General features: G+C 38.5%; 1 protein-coding gene across 4 annotated transcripts in view; it reads left to right on the plus strand.

Moving 5' to 3' along the window:
- LOC148424044 (ubiquitin carboxyl-terminal hydrolase 9X) overlaps nt 1-18,834 on the plus strand; it is a 40,477-nt gene that overhangs the window by 2,625 nt on the left and 19,018 nt on the right. For 2 of the 4 annotated variants that reach the window (XM_088415047.1, XM_088415048.1), the window contains exons 2-18: nt 540-803; nt 6,778-6,923; nt 7,375-7,454; nt 7,702-7,814; nt 7,939-8,157; nt 8,252-8,367; nt 8,471-8,722; nt 8,801-8,936; nt 9,016-9,168; nt 11,689-11,793; nt 11,970-12,176; nt 14,693-14,829; nt 14,979-15,017; nt 17,816-17,949; nt 18,047-18,137; nt 18,221-18,334; nt 18,416-18,644. In XM_088415047.1, coding sequence (XP_088271173.1) covers nt 708-803; nt 6,778-6,923; nt 7,375-7,454; nt 7,702-7,814; nt 7,939-8,157; nt 8,252-8,367; nt 8,471-8,722; nt 8,801-8,936; nt 9,016-9,168; nt 11,689-11,793; nt 11,970-12,176; nt 14,693-14,829; nt 14,979-15,017; nt 17,816-17,949; nt 18,047-18,137; nt 18,221-18,334; nt 18,416-18,644 — 2,367 coding nt within the window. In that variant the 5' untranslated portion in view covers nt 540-707. The remainder of the gene's footprint in view (nt 1-539; nt 804-6,777; nt 6,924-7,374; nt 7,455-7,701; nt 7,815-7,938; nt 8,158-8,251; nt 8,368-8,470; nt 8,723-8,800; nt 8,937-9,015; nt 9,169-11,688; nt 11,794-11,969; nt 12,177-14,692; nt 14,830-14,978; nt 15,018-17,815; nt 17,950-18,046; nt 18,138-18,220; nt 18,335-18,415; nt 18,645-18,834) is intronic. The other 2 variants (XM_088415049.1, XM_088415050.1) reach the window with 1 other exon arrangement.

The following is an 18,834-nucleotide window of genomic DNA, read 5'->3' on the forward strand; positions in this document are numbered from 1 at the left end:
CCCAACGATCCCTTTTACCTTTATGTATGAGGCCTGACTCTGTAATTTTTCTTATAACGTTCCTCCTCAGTAAGGAATATTAATCTGGGAAGAGTTCATCCCTCTTTAGCTTGCAGTGCCATTTTTTGGGGGGGATTTTATTTTATTTTTTCATTTTTTTTACAGAAAAGGAAGCAAGGAGTTACTCTTATTAATTTCTACAATGTGGACTTGTTTGGCATAGCTGAATTATTACCCCCATCACAGTACAGATTCTGCACGTTAAGTGATTAAGAATGACAGGGTAATTTGATGTAAATGACAAAAAAAACACTTGTCTTTGATGTTTTCTGACAACGTTAGGAAAGTAGTGCTTCTGAACATGTTTTCACAAATGTTTATACATCGTATTCTCCAAGTAGATCTGCATCTTGAGATTTAATGAGATGAGAACTCTGACGCAATGCAAGTCGGTTTTACATATTTATTGCGAGTACTCCTCCTAGCCTGCTGATTAATCCCAACCTTTAACCATCTTCTTTCTCACTCTCCATCACCAGGTTATGCAATGGTCTCAGCGGCACTTCCAGATCTCCAGGTGCTTGTGTCCCTCTCTTGTGTGTTTGGCCTCTCTTCCCTCCGCTCCACGGCTGAGGTGGCTCTGATTTCCCTCCTGATCAGCGCTGCATAAAGAGGCCAAGATTGCCAAGATCTGCCCCGTGGCGAGCATGACGGCCACCACGCGTGGCTCTCCGGTCGGGGGCAATGACAGCCAGGGCCAAGCGCCTGACGCTCAGAGCCAACCTCCGTTGCCACAGAACCAGGTCAGTATTTTAATTGCATAAAACAACAAATGAATTAGTTTCTGCCCCAATCACAATGCACTTGTATACATTTTTTAAAACACATGTAAGATTATTTAAACACTAATATATGAATTCCTCAGGACTTGAACACTTGTCACTTTCAAAAATGGTAGAGTCATATAACATAATTTGAGGAAACAAACTTGCCTCCGCAGGTATCCAAAGTAGTGGCTGTCAAGGTGTTACTATAAAACTGACTCATGAAACAAAATAGAATTTTAAAAAATGTTCAATATACCTACCCTGCATGTTTTTCGATTGTTGGAAGAAACCAAAGTACCCAGAGGAAACCCACGCCGTCACATGGAGAATATGCAAATTCCAAACAGGAAAGCCGGAGTCTGAAGTAAACCCGCGACCTCTGAACTGTGAGGCGGAAGTGCTAACCAGTCTTCCACCATGCCGCCCTTACATCAAATATACTGAAAAATAATTCATTTTTGCACATTTTAACACGAATTGTCAATCAAACAACAACACTAATCCCAATCATTTAATGTTTACTGTGTAGGATGAAAGGCTATCACTGCAGCATAGAAGGGAACGTTCTCTGTCTCATCTTGTTCCTAAATGTGCTGCATCTCTAGTAAGGCCCAGCGCTGTCTGGCATGTTGCATTACTGGACTGAATTTGCACAACTCTACATTTGTGTCCACTATATCCTGTGAAAAGCAATGAAAAATAGTGTGCATGAAAACCAGTTGGGGTTCCAAAGTTTAACTACACTTTCCTCTCTATGTTCTCGTTTCTATCGTATCACAGTTTAAAATGAAATACTGTATAACCTTTGAAAACAGCTACCACAAATAATTTGCGGCATCATATTCAGTTGTGGCATTTTATATTTTTTCATAAAATTTATTCGACAAACTTTCAAATAACCTTGTAGGTTAATCTTTTCAATGCTCACTGATCCGAAATCTCACAAGACCCGCAGACATCTCACGCGATGTCACACATAATAATGTTGGTTTTTTGTACCACATTTTGTGGGGTTATAGGTTGGGTTATCCCCCCCCCTCCCCACACACACACACACACACACACACACACACACACACACACGTAAACTTTTTTTTTTTTCACTCAGTATTCATGGTCTTAGGCAGGCCTGACCGATACCGATTGTTTTGTCCCCCTCCCCCCATCAGTTCAAGTTTATTTTAATACAATTTAAGAAAATAAAAATGAATGAACGTATAAAACCGATATTTCTCCCTTTTGCTGCTGTGTATTTTGGCCCCCGTGAGCTTCCGTAGCGTCCACCTTCATCTTGTTTATGTCACACTCAAGCCAAACAGAAGGCTAGCGCGGCATGGCTGTGGCTAATGAAAGTAAACTGTTTAATCCTAAAAGATAGTTCTATCGGCAGTGGTTTGGATTTTCAATGACAGTCGTGAAACAAGTAATACTATGCTGAAACGTTCATTTGAAGCCTGTTGCAACAAAAGGCAGTAGCACAACGAACTTATTTCGGCACCCACCCAAGTATGGTAAATGTCATGCTTTGCGAGGGGAATAAGACCGCGAATAAGTGTCTTAAAAAAGGAAGCACTTAATATCTGAAGCCATAATGTTGCACATCACTAAAGATCAAGCACTTGTATTTAAATATACCGTGGAAAAGACGGGAGAAATTGTCACTTGCACATTCAACAAGAAGTTTTGAGCGCGCTCTATATCAATCTTGTACAATGTGTTACTATGCCTCATTTGTTTACACAAGTATTTCATGCATATTTCAGGCAGACATTTTGCATTTTAATTCTGTGAGTGAGTCACGTATGTTAAATGCTAGCTAAAATTAAAGCAAAACTTGATTTGAATGTGTGCCATTTTTACTCTTTTAGAAAATAATTCATCAGAGAGCAGTGGCTCTTAACATACTGGAGGAACTAAACCCGCCAGTTTCATATGCGCATTCACCAAACCTTTCTTTAGTGAAAAGTCCGATTTAAATTCAAGACGTGTGTGTGTGTGTGTGTGTTTTTTCTCCCCCACAGTGCATAAACTCAAAAAATAACATACCTACGAATCAGTGAGAATTCTGCTGATTTTGTATTACCATTGATTGACCACATTTGTTTGGCTTCATCTTGGAAAGTGCCACTCTCATTTTCATAATAAAATCAGTTTTTTTCTTCATTTATGTCCCACATCCTCAAATTTTGCTCGCAAAGATACGTTGTAACAAATGGTATAAAACATTCCGGAGCCGACCACTTGAAATGAATTGAAATATTAAGAAATCAATTATGCACATGATGTGCTACCATATCAGTAATGTGTTGACTCCTGACTTAGCAAAATTTCCTGCAGCACTGATTGGCCAAGCAATGTAAAGTGAACATCTGAAGCCAGTGACGGCCAGGCGGTGCATGTCATCGCAAACTCATGAGTCGGGTGTGTCTTGAACTCCACAGTTTAGGCTCAGTGGAACCCTTGAGACAGACTCACCGTAACCCCTAGAGTTCCGTCAAACCCAGGTTAAGAACCACGGCCCTAGACAGTTAAGCTGTATCAATTCATTAATCGTCAAGTCACAAGTTGATCATACAAATGTATGTTGTAGATTAGCCTACATTAGTTGTATTCGAGCCTTCGCCACGTGAAAACGTCTCATGCATTTTAGTGAGAAATAAATATCCAAAATGTGATTTATTTTTTTTCCTACCAAGAACAAGTCAGTCAATTGAAAGAAAAAAAAATCGGACCTAAACATCATCTTGCACCCTACCACATGCACACACACCACAACACACAGATGCCCAAAGGGATGAAAAGAGGGGTGCAGGGAAACGGAAAGAGGGGGAAAGTAAAGACGAGGCATCAATGAACAGAGCCTACTGAGTGATGGATGAGGGGAATGTGTGTGTGTGCATGTGTGCGTTGATGAGCTGTGGTGATACGTGAGAGGCAAGCTCTATATGTAGGTCAGCCAAGCAGGAGGAGCCTTTACCACACACCCTCACATTTTGTATTTCTCACGTTTGCATTTATGAATCTGTCCTGACTATCAGCGGGGTGTTTGACACCTTCCCGCACACCTGAGTACATCAATATTGACCATATAAAATGAAATACCTTATCAGGATCTGTCTGACTCTTCAATGCCTTGCATAGACTTTATATGTCTTTGGTCTATACAGTGGCAAAGGAGTCTATATATCCATTGGAGTAGTGATCCATTGAAAAGTGGGTATACTCCAAATGTCACTTTATTTTATTTTATTTTTTTTAAAGTAGTACAGAAAAAAAGAGGTTTTAGAACATGTAAGACATCTCTCAAAAAATTAGTAATTTCTACTCTATTATGAAAAGGAGCATGACTTAATTAGGAGCCGTCTAGTTACACTATTACTGGTCACAAGCAGAATGGATGAGTGTAAAATTTGTTCATCATGAAGCAAACATGTTTTGGTTGTTTTTACATTATTAGAATTCTTCAGTTTTTTTCGCACACAACACGTTTGATTTCTACTTCACAAAATCCAAAAAGAATACATCTCCCTGTCTTGTCTCTCACACACACACGACTGTGATCACAACAGTCATCAGCAAAAAAGATTATATTATGGCAGCACAGTTAATCAAATTTGAATTATGATGATTGAGCTGATTCTCAGTGTTACTAACATTTAAAAAGCTGACACTGCATGTCAAATCAAGCACTTTTCATCCTACCACCAGTAGGCAATGTTTCCCACGTTTGCATGAAAAAAGCCTCAGATTTTCTCATCCTGATATATTATTTACCAGTGTGAAATGGCGTTGAGTTTCTCACCTGATTCCTAATAAATGCAGTGCTAGCTGTCAATTAAGTCTCGTTTTGAAAAATTCAAATTGGAAAAAAATAATGGAATAAATTTGGTTTGAAATGAGCAAAAATGACATTTTGACCGCTAATTGATTAAAATGTGCTTAAAAGTAAATAATGTTCTTGGTTCTGAGTAGGGTTAATTTTTTTCATGGGTTTGCATACCGCAAATAAGTTAGCTGTGTTGCCTTTTTGGTTTTTGCCATAATTACTGTTTATTTTAGGTTATTGTTATTATTTGTAAGTATCAAGCCTTGTTTATAGACTGCTTGTTTAAGGAAAAAAAGCGGCGATAAATAGACATGTTTGACCAAACATGATGCATAATCATGTTTTCAATATTGATTGATTATGATTATTATTTTGGACATAATCATGCAGCCCTTTTATATCAGCAATAATAAGGGTGATTAATATGGCCATATATATATATAATCACGATTATTGTTTTTGGTCAAACATGTCTGTTTATTGCACTTTTATTTAAACAAACATTTACACATAATCATCAAATATTTCAAGTTTTTCATTTACTAAAAAAATTCAGCTCATTTTTGTACTAAATAAAATCATCTCACAGGCCAGATTAAACTCATTTACGGGCTAGAACCAGCCCGTCGGCCATATGACACCCCTGATCCAGACATATCTGTCATTTAACACAAGCTTAATTCAGCATTCTCATAATTATTATGTATGCATAGCCAACAGACCATAAGCAGCATTATGTTTCATGCAGTTATACGTGAATAAATTACCATATTCATTAGTCATGTGCGCATTCGTTTATTTGGAGTGAATACAGTAGCAATTAATTACTATAATGTGCGCTCTGAAATCAATTATTTTTTTTGGGGGGGTGAAATTTCTACCTGAATATTGCATATCATTGATGTAGCATGTGCCCAAGTAAACTCTGTCTAGCATCCTTTACAACCAGCCACGTCACCGGAAAATGCTTCAAACTAAAGCGTGGGATATGAAACCAATTGCATTGGGACAATTTTATTTTGAAGTTACTCCCTTAAGCATGGTTGTGACAATGATCTACAGTAGTTTCATCTACTTGATCATCATCATCTTAACCCGTGGGGCTCATGGCGCGAGCAGTAATTATGTAACAAAGCAGTGTTCTTATTTTCTCGGTTTTTCCTTTATCAAAACAAACATGGCAGACAAAGTTGTCGATAATGTTGGTAAGTTGTCAAGTGTTGGTATTTAAAAGAGTAGATGGATGACAAATAATATTTAGATGTCAAAAAAAGATGCGTCTGAGGGACACACGTTGATTTGAAAGTGTGTGTCCCCCTCAAAAGTTATGCTCGGACGCAGGCAAACGAGTGACTGTAAGGCCATGCTGTATTTCCATTTCCTTTTTATGTTCTCCATTCGTCATTCAGCTCTTAGCGACATTCGTGTTACCTGAGGCTGTTACTGCATTGTTTTATATAAAAGAAGCTAGCAAAGTGAGGTAACATCAGAGTCCCATCTGTGTTCACATGCAGGAGCATAACAATGAAATTTATTCTGTGTTAAGAATTTTTCTGGCGTTTAAGTCTGTAATGTTGTTTACTTATGTCCTGTTGTGTGCTTTTAATCTGAAAGGCCACATTATATTTCCGTTTCCGGTTTGTACTTGTGAAGATGATTGGTTGTCTTGCGTCACATTTCATGTCCCTTCATGCCAAACACGTCCTAGGCAGTCACTCTATTGACCAATCGTTTGAGCTGCATTGACTGCAATGCAAATGCATTGCTTATTACGCCATCCGTAGTCCTTCTGAACCAAGCATTATTTATTTTTGCAAGGCATGAAGAGCCACAACATATGGATGAAAGAGCCGCATGCGGCTCCTGACGCTTGGGTTGGAGTCATCTTAAATATTGAGCTCTCCATTAAAGAGACAGGTTACAATTCAAAAATGTTGTGGAGATTTTGAGTTTCCCACGAGCACCGCGAACACTGATGGATTGGACAAATTACTGCACGTCTTAAACCGTCATTATTTTGTTCTTAACTTTGGGTTACCACTTTGAAAAAAATCATAAAATATAGGTACATATAAGTTAACTATGGTTCTGGGTGTATTTAATTTTGTTTGTGTTATATTTCAGACTTCATCTCCAAACTCATCTAATGAGAACTCTCCAGTGAGCCCACCGGGTGAACACGGGCAAGGGGATGGACCGCCTCAGCTGGAGGAGGAGGAGCCCGCCTTCCCTCACACTGACCTAGCCAAGCTAGATGACATGATCAACAGGTATGCAAGAAGCCTGCACTAAGCATCACATTACACTTAATCTGTTGTCCTTCCATATATTGTTGTTAGTAGCCATTTTGGCAAAACTCAATAATAATAAAATAATATAATATAATAATTAATAAAATATTAAATGTAATATTAAATTTATTCATTTAATATTAAATCTATTAAAGAGTATACAATACAACTCTGTTCATGAGGTTATGATGGAATCAACCTTTGGTTTGTCTTTTTACAGACATTTGAAAAGACTTGACAGTGCTATAAATATTCCATTTCATGCTATTCCCACTCGACTTAAGCGGCATGATTCGGTTCGATGTTCTAATTCTAATCAGTTTTTGTTACTCCCCTGTAAAATGATGAATACAACCATGCAGATCAATCTTTTACACGATAATTTCCGCATCTGCTGGAATTTCTTGATAATTGTCTCTCTGCTTTCTAGGCCTCGATGGGTGGTTCCAGTTTTGCCAAAAGGGGAGTTAGAAGTACTTTTGGAGGCTGCAATAGACCTCTGCAAAAAAGGTAGGAATGTGCACCATGCTAGTAAGAGCTAATGCATTTTTAATAGTCAAAAATAAATTTCCAAAAGTACTGTTGAAATAAAAGTACATGAAAAAGACCATCTCAAATTCATATTTTTTGCAGCGCTTTCCAACTTAAAAGAGCAACATTTTCCAAGTAGCTCTTGTATATTCTTTACTTCATAGAGGCAACAGGTGTTTGTCGCAATTGTATGTCGGGCATTTCAGAATTTGTTTTCTTCCTGCAGGACTGGATGTGAAGTGTGAGGCATGTCAAAGGTTTTTCCGAGATGGTCTGACTATCTCGTTTACAAAGATCTTGACGGATGAGGCAGTCAGTGGATGGAAGTTTGAGATTCATGTGAGCACCCTTACAGTGCTGCGTTATTTTGTTTAGAGGATTATTGTAATTGCTTTTTGTATGTTTTTTTTTATTTATTTATTTTTTATTCTTCCTTTGCCATCTACCCCATCGGGGTTTGCAGCGATGTATCATCAACAACACACACCGCTTAGTGGAGCTATGTGTGGCCAAGCTCTCTCAGGACTGGTTCCCCCTACTAGAGCTCCTGGCCATGGCCACAAACCCTCACTGCAAATTCCACATCTATAATGGCACACGGCCATCAGAGACAGTCCCTGCCGGAGCACAGTTGGCTGACGACGACCTCTTCGCCAGACCGCCAGACCCACGTTCGCCTAAGGTATTTCATTGTTAATGCTAAGTATCACTTTAATTATGGAATCAAAATGTCTTACTTGTTTTTGCTACACTCTTCATTCTTTTATCATTTGCAGGGCTGGTTGGTGGACTTAATAAATAAATTTGGCACGTTAAACGGGTTTCAAATGTTGCACGATCGCTTCATGAGTGGCGAAGCACTGAACGTCCAGATCATCGCTGCACTTATCAAGTAAATTTTCTGAAGAGCCTGGACTAATCACCGTTTGCTTTCCTGACTATTCATGTTTCTGTTTTCTCTCACTCTCTCTCTCACGCTCCCTCTCTAATTGCAGGCCTTTTGGCCAGTGTTATGAGTTCCTCACGTTGCACACAGTGAAGAAGTACTTCCTTCCCGTCATTGAAATGGTCCCCCAGTTCCTGGAGAACCTTACTGATGAGGAGCTTAAGAAAGAGGCCAAAAATGAAGCCAAAAATGACGCACTGTCCATGATAATCAAGTCTCTAAAGAGTCTTGCATCCCGTGTACCAGGGCAAGAAGAGACTGTGAAGAATTTAGAGATTTTTAGGTTAAAAATGATTCTTAGGTAAGGATAATGTGTTGAAATTGAAACACATATTGATGAAATGAACCGGTATTAATGTTTTATTTTTATCCCCATCAGGTTATTACAAATTTCTTCTTTTAATGGCAAAATGAATGCACTAAATGAAGTCAACAAGGTGATCTCCAGTGTGTCCTACTATACTCATCGGCACAACCCTGAGGAGGATGAATGGCTGACTGCAGAGCGCATGGCGGTGAGTTCAGTCGTTTGGTACTTCACTTATGCGCTCCACTCTGGCATATGTACTTGATCATATTTGTTTTTTGCTTTAGGAGTGGATCCAGCAGAACCACATCCTGTCTATTGTCCTAAGGGACAGTTTACACCAGCCTCAGTATGTCGAGAAACTAGAGAAGATCCTTCGCTTCGTTATCAAAGAGAAAGCGCTTACCATGCAGGATCTTGACAATATCTGGGCAGCACAGGTTAGCATCACAGAATGGTCCTGCTTTTGATTTTTTTTTTTTTTTTTTAAATAACCACCCCCCCATCAGTATTCATACATTTGTTGAATCAACCCACACTGCTCCAACATATAAGGCTTGGAGTTTTCCTCCTGAATTAAATAGACTTCTGAAAAAGATGCTACCTGGGTAGCAGCATTTGTTGGTCCAAAATTTGCATTTAAATGTTAATGATGGCCCGTTGTCCCCACATGATTTTCGGGCCACTTGCAGTTGAGTTTGTTTGGCCCAACCCACTACGGTTGGGCACGGAGAACCGGGGAATCGTTCAGATGGTATTTTTCAAGTTTCAAAATGTCAATGCTAAATCTGGATTACTAGTTCAGCACTCTGGTTTGCCTGTTTCCCGGGCGCATAATTTTTTCCATGGGACGCATAATTTCCAATCAACGTTATCAAACTTATTTTTAGGGGTTTTGCTATACATTGTTTCGCACAAGGCCATTTCATCTTGCAGCGGGGGTCATGCTCTCAATGTGACTCATACTCTTTGGCTGCCTTAGCCAATTGCTACTTTGATGCTACTTTCAAAAAGCTTTACATCGGCTGTGGTTCGAGGTAGGATGTGAGCAGTCTTTTGAGCTAAAGTGTCGGTCAAGAAGGCAAACCAATAAACCTTTCTCCCCATCCAAACAAACGAAGTCAGCGATCTAGGACGTTTTTGGCCTTTAAAAACGAGCAATACATAGAGTAGTTGAACGATTGATTTGAAATAAACTACTATCTCCATAGTAGTGAAGTTATCTTTTCAAAATATTGTTGTGTATTTACACTGAAAATAAAACTGTTTATATAATCTTGAAAATGGCTACTTACCAAGAGAAAAATTAAAATATCTTTTAGTGCTGTAATTTCAATACTGTGATATTTTTGCTTAAGGTTATCATAATGTCAGATTCTGATATCGTACCACCCCTACTCACATACGTTTAGAATAATTAAATAGTATGTTACAATTGTGACAGATAATTCTCCCAATTCTCCCACTATGCTCAGACATGAGCAATTTGGCACACGTTTCATGCTTTGCACACACAATTTAGGTGCTCACTTGAAAACATTTATTTTCATCTTATTATAATACTGAGAAATACAGATTTTTCTTTTGAGAGTTTTTTTTACATAATATTTTGGTACTAGGCGGCTTGGTGGCGCAGTAATTAGCACGTTTGCCTCACAGTCAAAGGTACCCGAGTTCTAATTAACCTCACTCCGGCCTTCCTGTGTGGTACGAGCCCGCGTGGGTTCTCTCCGGGCACGCCTGCTTCCTCCCACACTCCAAAAACATGCAAGACAGGTGTATTGGACATACTAAATTGTCCTTAGGTGTGATTGGGTGCGTGAATGGTTGTTCATCCCTGAAGCCAGCAGCGATGGGTACACCAGCAAGCCTGCGACCTTTGTGAGGATAAGAGGCTCTAGAAAATGGATGGCTGGATGGATTTTGGTACTGCAATTAAACTCGAAATGACAATGTATCTTGTTCTTCTTAAATTTGTGTTTAATTTTGTTTTAGAACATAACAGCTTCAAAGAGTAGTGGTTATCCACATGTTTTTTTTATTTGGGGAACAAGGCATGTTCCTTACAAATCAAAACCAATTAATTGTAAAGGGGAAAAAAAAATACCTCTCCTTCTTTATTCAGTTTTGCAGACTGAAGTTGTGTGATGATTCTTTGGACTCCTATAAATTGAAGCAGAATTTTTTTTTTGATTGAATCGAATCATCTTAAATCGCAGCCCCCAAATCGGAATTGAATCGTGAGACAAAGATTCTCACTCCTAGTTTTAGGAAATGAAAATATTAATTGGACATTTACTCTTTTATTCAGCAAAACCTGATCACTTAGTAACAACTTAGTCCGCCATGTTTGTTTTGATCTCGCAATTCACGTTTTCTCTCTTTTTTTTCCCCGAGATCTCATTGTCGTGAGATTTTGTCTGCAGGATCTCGTTATAGGGGAAAAAAGCCTCCTGAAAGTGCTAACAACATCAACTCTACAATATTGTCCACTTCCCTTTTTGAAATATTTTTAAAAAATATATTTTTTGTAGTTAAGAGTCTGACTCAAGAATCTTTAGGCACTAGAACCAAATTGAAAAACACTGATTGTCCAAATTCAAATGATACCCTACACTCATAATGACAAAAAAAAAATGTTAAATTGACAGAATCGCGATATGAGGTATCAACCCAAGGTTAGCGATATGCTGTACAGGCCAGTGCTGGATTGGCAAGACAAAACACTTCTAGAAGGCTCTTAACATTGAAACCTGTATTGTCAGCAAGAACATTGCCTTCATAGATGTGCTAGTTACCTATGCCTCAAGCAATGCCCACCCTTAAAATAAATAAATAAAATTACAAAAAATAAAAAACAATCAGATGTTGATTTAAATTTACACAAATAATATCCTATTTATGTGTATGTAATAAAGATTTTAGTCTTTATTATTATTTTTTTTTCCTCCTGTGATTAGGCTGGAAAACATGAGGCCATTGTGAAAAATGTCCACGACCTTCTGGCTAAGCTAGCATGGGATTTCTCACCTGAGCAGCTTGATCATTTATTTGACTGTTTCAAGGTGAGTTGGAGTCCTAATAATTTGCCTTTGAAAAACTATTATGTCCTAATTTATTCTAAAAATGCATTTGTTTCTTTTATCCAAGATAAGTTCTCATTTTAAAGTTGTTGAACAATCATCTGCTGTATAATGCAATGGATGCCACCAGTAGATATCACAAATGGTTCCCTGTGCAGGCAAGCTGGACGAATGCCAGCAAGAAGCAGCGTGAGAAACTGCTGGAACTTATCCGCCGCCTGGCCGAGGATGACAAGGACGGTGTGATGGCCCACAAGGTCCTCAATCTGCTGTGGAACCTGGCCCACAGCGACGACGTGCCTGTAGATATAATGGACCAAGCTCTTAGCGCTCACATCAAAATACTGGATTACAGTTGCTCACAGGTAAGTTTTTAAGATTTTTTTTTTTTTTTGTGTTTTTATGATCTAAAAAAAATAAATGGAAATTTACAACCTGACTGAAGAATTGGTTAGTACGTCATAAGAAGTTGCCGAAGTTCTCAATTTGCCAATGATTGACCATGGTTCAAATCTGTCGACCCATTCATGTACAAGCATTCACACAAACAGTCACCCCCTTAGGTATCGGCACCCTTTCTCCCCTGAGCATTATGGCAGGCAAGATTAAACAAGGCATAGGCGAACACGATTTTCACCAAAATTAGTCAAAGAAGTTGGAAAATCAAACATTTGCTACCTTCAAATAACTCTTCTGTATATACATGTAAAGCGCTTTTGAATATTAAGGAAAGGTGTGCATATCTGATTTAAAGACAGGTTTGGGTCTGTTTAGGTATGAATTGTAATCTGTTATGTTAGGCATGGAATGATAACTTTCTGACGGTATGATATGATCTTGAGAAAAAATATCATGGTATTGAAATAAAAGCTCTAAAATATCATTTTAAAATCTTTGTTGGATAATAAATCATTTGTTAAAATAACATTCATCGTGCTAAACTAACATAAATATGTAAGTAAATCAAATTCATCCAAACATTCAGTGAGCAACATGGGTTTTGCTCACCAAGAAACATACATGAATTAGTTCTGATTGAAAACATCCAAGTTAAACTGAAATATGGGCACTTAGTATAAAATAACTATAAATCTACTGCACAATAATATTCAAAATAATTATTTATTTGAAATAAACTACCATTGAGTGCTTGTAGTTTATATCAAATCATTCATTTACTATGTGTATGAATTTATAGTACAATCTGGATTCTGTCATTTCATGTTGAGAGAAACACGCTAGCTGTGTCGCGCTCTCATGCTCTCCCTCTTCACTCGCTCCTTCACTTTGTTGAGCCGCGCTCAAGACCGCTCGCATCCTACCTCGAGCAATAGCATATGAAACACTCTGTAAAAGTAGCATATGATAACATGTTAGCCACGTCACCTGCGCTAGTTAGCCACGGGAGCAAATTTATTTTGATATTAGAGCCCACAAAGCAGGAAATGTACTAAGTGATTGCCTGCAGTAAGAGCTGCACATTGCAAAATGCCTGTTAAGGCAGATGATGCGGGAGGGGGGAAAAAACTGGAAAAAACCACAGATGTAATCAAATCAAAATTTTCCTTCCCTGTTTTTTGCGGTGAATTTGGCCCTCAAGCTTCCTCACTTCTGCATTCCTCCTGTTTACTTTGCATTCACACCAAACAGAAGGCTAGTGCTACGTAGCTATGGCTGATTGAAGCAAAACGTTTGTTTCTAAAAGACAGGAGTTGTATCATCAGTTGTTTTGGTTTGCAGCCACAGACGTGGAAAGTAACATCACAAAGCAATGTTTACTTTAAAGCCTGTTGCAATAAAAGGCAGGAGCACAGTGAACTTAATTTGGCAGCTAAACGGGTACCAACCGAGTGTGTAACATGTCAAGCCTTGCGAAGAGAACAAGACAGTGCAATGCCAATAAGAAGCAGCCTGATGAGGAAGAGTCCTTCACACAAGGAAGCATGTGTGATGAAGGGGCATGATGGAGCGCGATCACGGAAGCGGCCGTGTTGCACATTGCTCAAGATCCAAAAAACCCATACGTACATATAGTGGAAAACACTGGGGTGGAATTGTCCCATGCTGCACGATGATTCCTCAAGCCAGACACAGTGTGGTCAGGCTGCTCTCCCTGGCCAAAAATGAGGCGCACACCTCAGGTAGAATCACCATAGAATGTCTTTTATTGTCATTGTATCGCCAGTATGCAACAAAATTGGCAGCACCTTACCCAAATAATTTTGTTTGTATCTTGTGATACAAGTTGCAATGATTTTTTTTTTTTTCAACAGCTGAATAAAGTCAAGTTGAGGTTTTAAATTTAACTTTATCAAGCTCATACAATGTTCGACTACGCTACATTTGTTTTGTACTTTAATTCTAAGAGGGAGTTATATATATTAAAGTCTAGCAAAAATAAAAGCAAGGTCGACTTGTACTCTGAGAAATACTGTAAATTCTTGTATCGCCGTCATTGCTGGCTTTTTCTTTTGTGTTTGGTGCATGAACTCAAACAGAATAACTAGTCAGTCTAACTGAACTCATGAAACTTGTGCTATGGACGTACCTCCCCGCGCGCCCCCTTCTCTTCTTCTTTCCTTACTTACAATTGGCAAACAAACCATCTATTTGACATACAAAACAGAACTCACTTGGCTGCACACAAGACACAAAGTGACGTTCAAAACATGATTTGTATTAAGTTGCGAAAGTTTTCCTCCTTCCTTTTCTGTAGCTAAGAAACATGACTGACCCCATCTGAGTGGCACTTTTCATGTAATATAAATAGTGATGATTAGACATACAAAAAAAAAATGTTTGGATAGAACACTTTTATTTACACCTTATTGAAATATATAAGTGGGTTTTCTAAACTGACTGTGTTGCTTTACATTCGTAGGACAGAGACACTCAGAAGATCCAGTGGATTGATCGCTTCATCGAGGAGTTGCGAACCAATGACAAATGGGTGATTCCTGCCTTGAAGCAAATCCGAGAAATCTGTAGTCTTTTTGGAGAAGCTCCACAGAACTTAAGGTAAGCTCATGGCCAACATACAAACATGGGCATCACATAAGCACAAACAAGCAAACTTCACCTCCAATCAGCTAAACAGACTTCCTCGCTGGAATATTTTTCTAGTTATTTCACAAAAATATGTAGTCTGCATGCCTGTTGTTTTTCAGAAAGAAAATACGAATTAACATGCAAATGAACTTAGTGGGGTAAGTTGAGTGCAAGTACCAGGGTACTACCTGCTTATCCACCAGCCAAAGTTTCAGCTTTTCTCTGACATTGTTTACAACATGTTGTCATGGAATTTTTGCCATGAATCTGCTCTTATCAATTATCTCCTATGTTCCATCTCAAATGATCGTGTTAAGTATTTTTTTGAACCCCCAAATGCATGTCAAATGATATACTTATCGACAAAGGCTTGTTTGTTGAAAAACATTTTACAACCTGAGAGATGCATACGCGAGTATTTCAGCTCATTTGTCACTTACGTAAACTTTTTGCAGGACTGACTACATGCATCATTAACACACAAACCCTAGGATTTTGACAAATGCAAGGTGATTTGAGATGGATACCGGCACATAAATATCAGTAGTGTTTTTTTTCTTGACTTGCACCCATATAATTCACCCCCCCCATCCAGATTCCCATGTTATTCATTCCAAGAAAAAAAAAGTAAAAAAATGAGTAACCTTACATTTCGAATGTCAACATCCAAAAGCATTAGCAGAGTAGGAAGAGCACAAACAACAGAAAACAATACTGTATGAACTAAACGACAGAAAACAATGTAAAAAAAACAATACGAAGTGAATGGCAGAAAACACTGTACAGTAGACCCCCGCCATACAACATTAATCCGTTCTGGAGTTGGAATTGTAAAGCAATAGAAACCTACGATAATTAGCTAATGCGTGCAAAACCCCAGGTTAAAACATCAAAACTGTGTATGCATATTAAAAATTCATGAGAAAATAGTAAATGCTACTTATATAAATATTGTAGACAATTATTGTCACATAGAATATACATATATTAAATAACAAATAAAAAGTATATTAAGGAAAAATGATATTTTATTTACCTTTGGAGTGACGCGACTTGAGCTAGTTACGGCCATATTCCCTAGCAATGGTAACGATGCGCGTGCCTTCGTATTTCTTGATTGTCTCCAGCTTTATTTTCACAGTAATTCATCTTCTTACTTCTCCCTTTTAACATCACTAGCAATCTTGGGACCCATGGATCACAAATGAAAGTTTGAGTTAAGCACTAAAATGCACAATAAATATGATATCGTAAGTACTCACATGAGATCAGTTCTTAAGCATGCCGACCAATTATAGACCAGCATCTTAGTAACGCCGACCAATAACAGATCGGCTTCTTAGTAACGCTGTGACACCGACCAATAGCAGACCAGCATCCTAATGGTGTATACAGTGACACCTATAGTGACGTATGAGCGTGGTGTGACTCACACAGTCATATGCACGCACCCTGACCACCAGGTTTGTATTTTGTAATTGTTGTTGATGCCGTGAGGCGGGAAAAATGCCGTAACAAGGGGACTAAAAAACTTCGTATTCCCCTTTATAAGGTAAAAAAAAAACGTAAGCGAGAGATGCCGAAACCCGGTGATCCACTGTATAGCAATTACAGCTTCTTATACTTAAGGCTGGAGGAGGGGTTGTGTTCAAAAAGAAGAAATAGAACTTTGATGAATGAAAATTCTTTGAGGATATTATCATCGAGGCCAGTATGATGAGCACATTATCCAGCACTAGCAGGCATTTCTAGCAGATACCTCTTCACGGCTGGACTAAAACATAGGTTGGCCCACTCATCGAAAAACTGCCTTGTTATCCAAGCTTCCGCGTTAGCCTTTCACATCACACGAAGCTAAACAGCTAGCATGAGGGTAGGAACCAGCCAAAACGAGAGCAGGATGGGACAAATGAATCTGCAGTCGGTGGCGCGCTGATATTTAATTTGTATCTTTTTTTATTATTATTAATAATAAAAGGATTCTCTATTTCTCATATTATGGAACAGGGGAATTTTTCCTTGTATGTAGTAGTAAGAAAAAGGGAAAGGCTTCAATGCATGGATTTTTTTTTTTTTTTCCCCACACTGGAGGATTTTTTTGCACGTGCAGGTTTCATTGTAGAGGAGTTTTACTGTAATGAGTTCTTCGTAAACTGGACTTTCATATCTCGAGATACTACTGCACTGTACTGTACTTGGGCATTGACACAATTTCAAGCATTCCTCGCTCTGTTTAACACAACAATGGATTTGAAGTGAAAATCAAGATCTGTAGACTCTGGGCCAAAATTTGAGTTTTTCTGTAATACTGTAGATACAAATCATGTGAACAGTGTAGAAGTTAGAACAGTTGTTTAAACTGTTGGCCATGGTCAAGTACGGGTCATTCTCTGATTGCTTTGCTTAAAAGGAGCTTAATAAAATATAATGGTGAAAAGCTCATTAGAATTCAAATGTGGCATATTTATTTGGAATCTGGTGACACAAGCCACCGTTAGCCTGAAAAATCTAAACCCATCAGATGTGGCAAAACACTTACTGTACCTTTTATTTAAAAGAGAAAATTGTCACTTTGCTGAGGTGTTTGTTTTATTACTATTTTGAGTTCAATGTTTATTGGGGGCTGGCTGATATTTGATGAAATGGGAGTATTTCCAGTTCAATTTAAGCCTCAATATTACAGATTGGGTGCTAACAGTTATTAATGCAGACAAACCCCTGTATTATTGTCATGATTGTCATTTGTTTCTGTATTTAAGGTCATTTTAGGGGTGCAAGTTAGGAAATGGCAACTTTGATTCATTGGTGGCTATATTATTACGCACCAATTCTCCCAAAATCTTGCTCAACACTCCTGATGAAATCAGCAATTTTCAGTCTTTCTTGCTTCATTGCTTGATATTTTTGCCCTGCCCACTGCTGTATCCCTGACTCTATATTGCTATTGACTTTTTAGTCAAACCCAGAGGAATCCACATGTGTTTTACCGTCATGACCTTATCAACCAGCTGCAAAACAACCATGCTCTGGTAACGCTTGTGGCTGAGAACCTGTCTGCCTACATGGAGACAATGCGGCAGTTCTCCAAAGGTATACATCGGGGAGATTAATAAATACTTAAGTGGAATCATCAGACCAATTGCTTGTATGTTTTAGTTATTGTTGTTGTTTTTAATAATAATTGCAGAGGAACAGGCAGAGTTTGACCCTCAAATAGTCCGACCAGGAAGCCGCTACAGCCATGTCCAGGAAGTCCAAGAAAGACTTAACTTCCTTAGGTACTAAACTACACTGACATTTAACAGGCAAATGGTGGTGTTACTTCCAGTTACAAGTAACCAACTGTTTTTGTTCTTGTCAGGTTTCTTCTTAAAGATGGGCAGTTATGGCTCTGTGCCCCTCAAGCCAAGCAGATTTGGAAGTGTCTGGCCGAGACTGCAGTCTTCCTATGTGACCGCGAGGCCTGCTTCAAATGGTACTTTTTTTTTTTTTTTTTTTTTTTTTTTTTTTTTAATGCACTTCTATGGCAAACAACACCCCCAATGCCTCATTGCAGGTACTCTAAACTTATGGGCGACGAACCTGATTTGGACCCAGACATCAACAAGGACTTCTTTGAGAATAATGTCCTGCAGCTGGACCCGTCCCTTTTGACAGAGAATGGCATGAAATGCTTTGAGAGGTTCTTTAAGGCTGTTAACTGCCGGGAGGGGAAACTAGTGGCCAAACGTAGAGCGTACATGATGGATGACCTGGAACTCATAGGCCTAGACTACCTCTGGAGGGTGAGAAGTGATTGTTTTGTGTTTTTCTTGATTTTTTTTTTTTTTTTTTTTTAATTTGTTAAAATTACTACTACGTTTTATTGGCATACAGCGGATGATTGTTTGTGATCCAAACATAAAATTCTTGATTCCGCAAGTCACACAGTACATCCACATAATCAGCCTTTGTTAATTCAAAATTCAATCAGGA

The sequence above is a fragment of the Hippichthys cyanospilos genome, chromosome 5 (assembly GCF_059441005.1).
Source record: "Hippichthys cyanospilos isolate Australia breed blue-spotted pipefish chromosome 5, RoL_Hcya_1.0, whole genome shotgun sequence".
Lineage (NCBI taxonomy): Eukaryota > Metazoa > Chordata > Actinopteri > Syngnathiformes > Syngnathidae > Hippichthys > Hippichthys cyanospilos.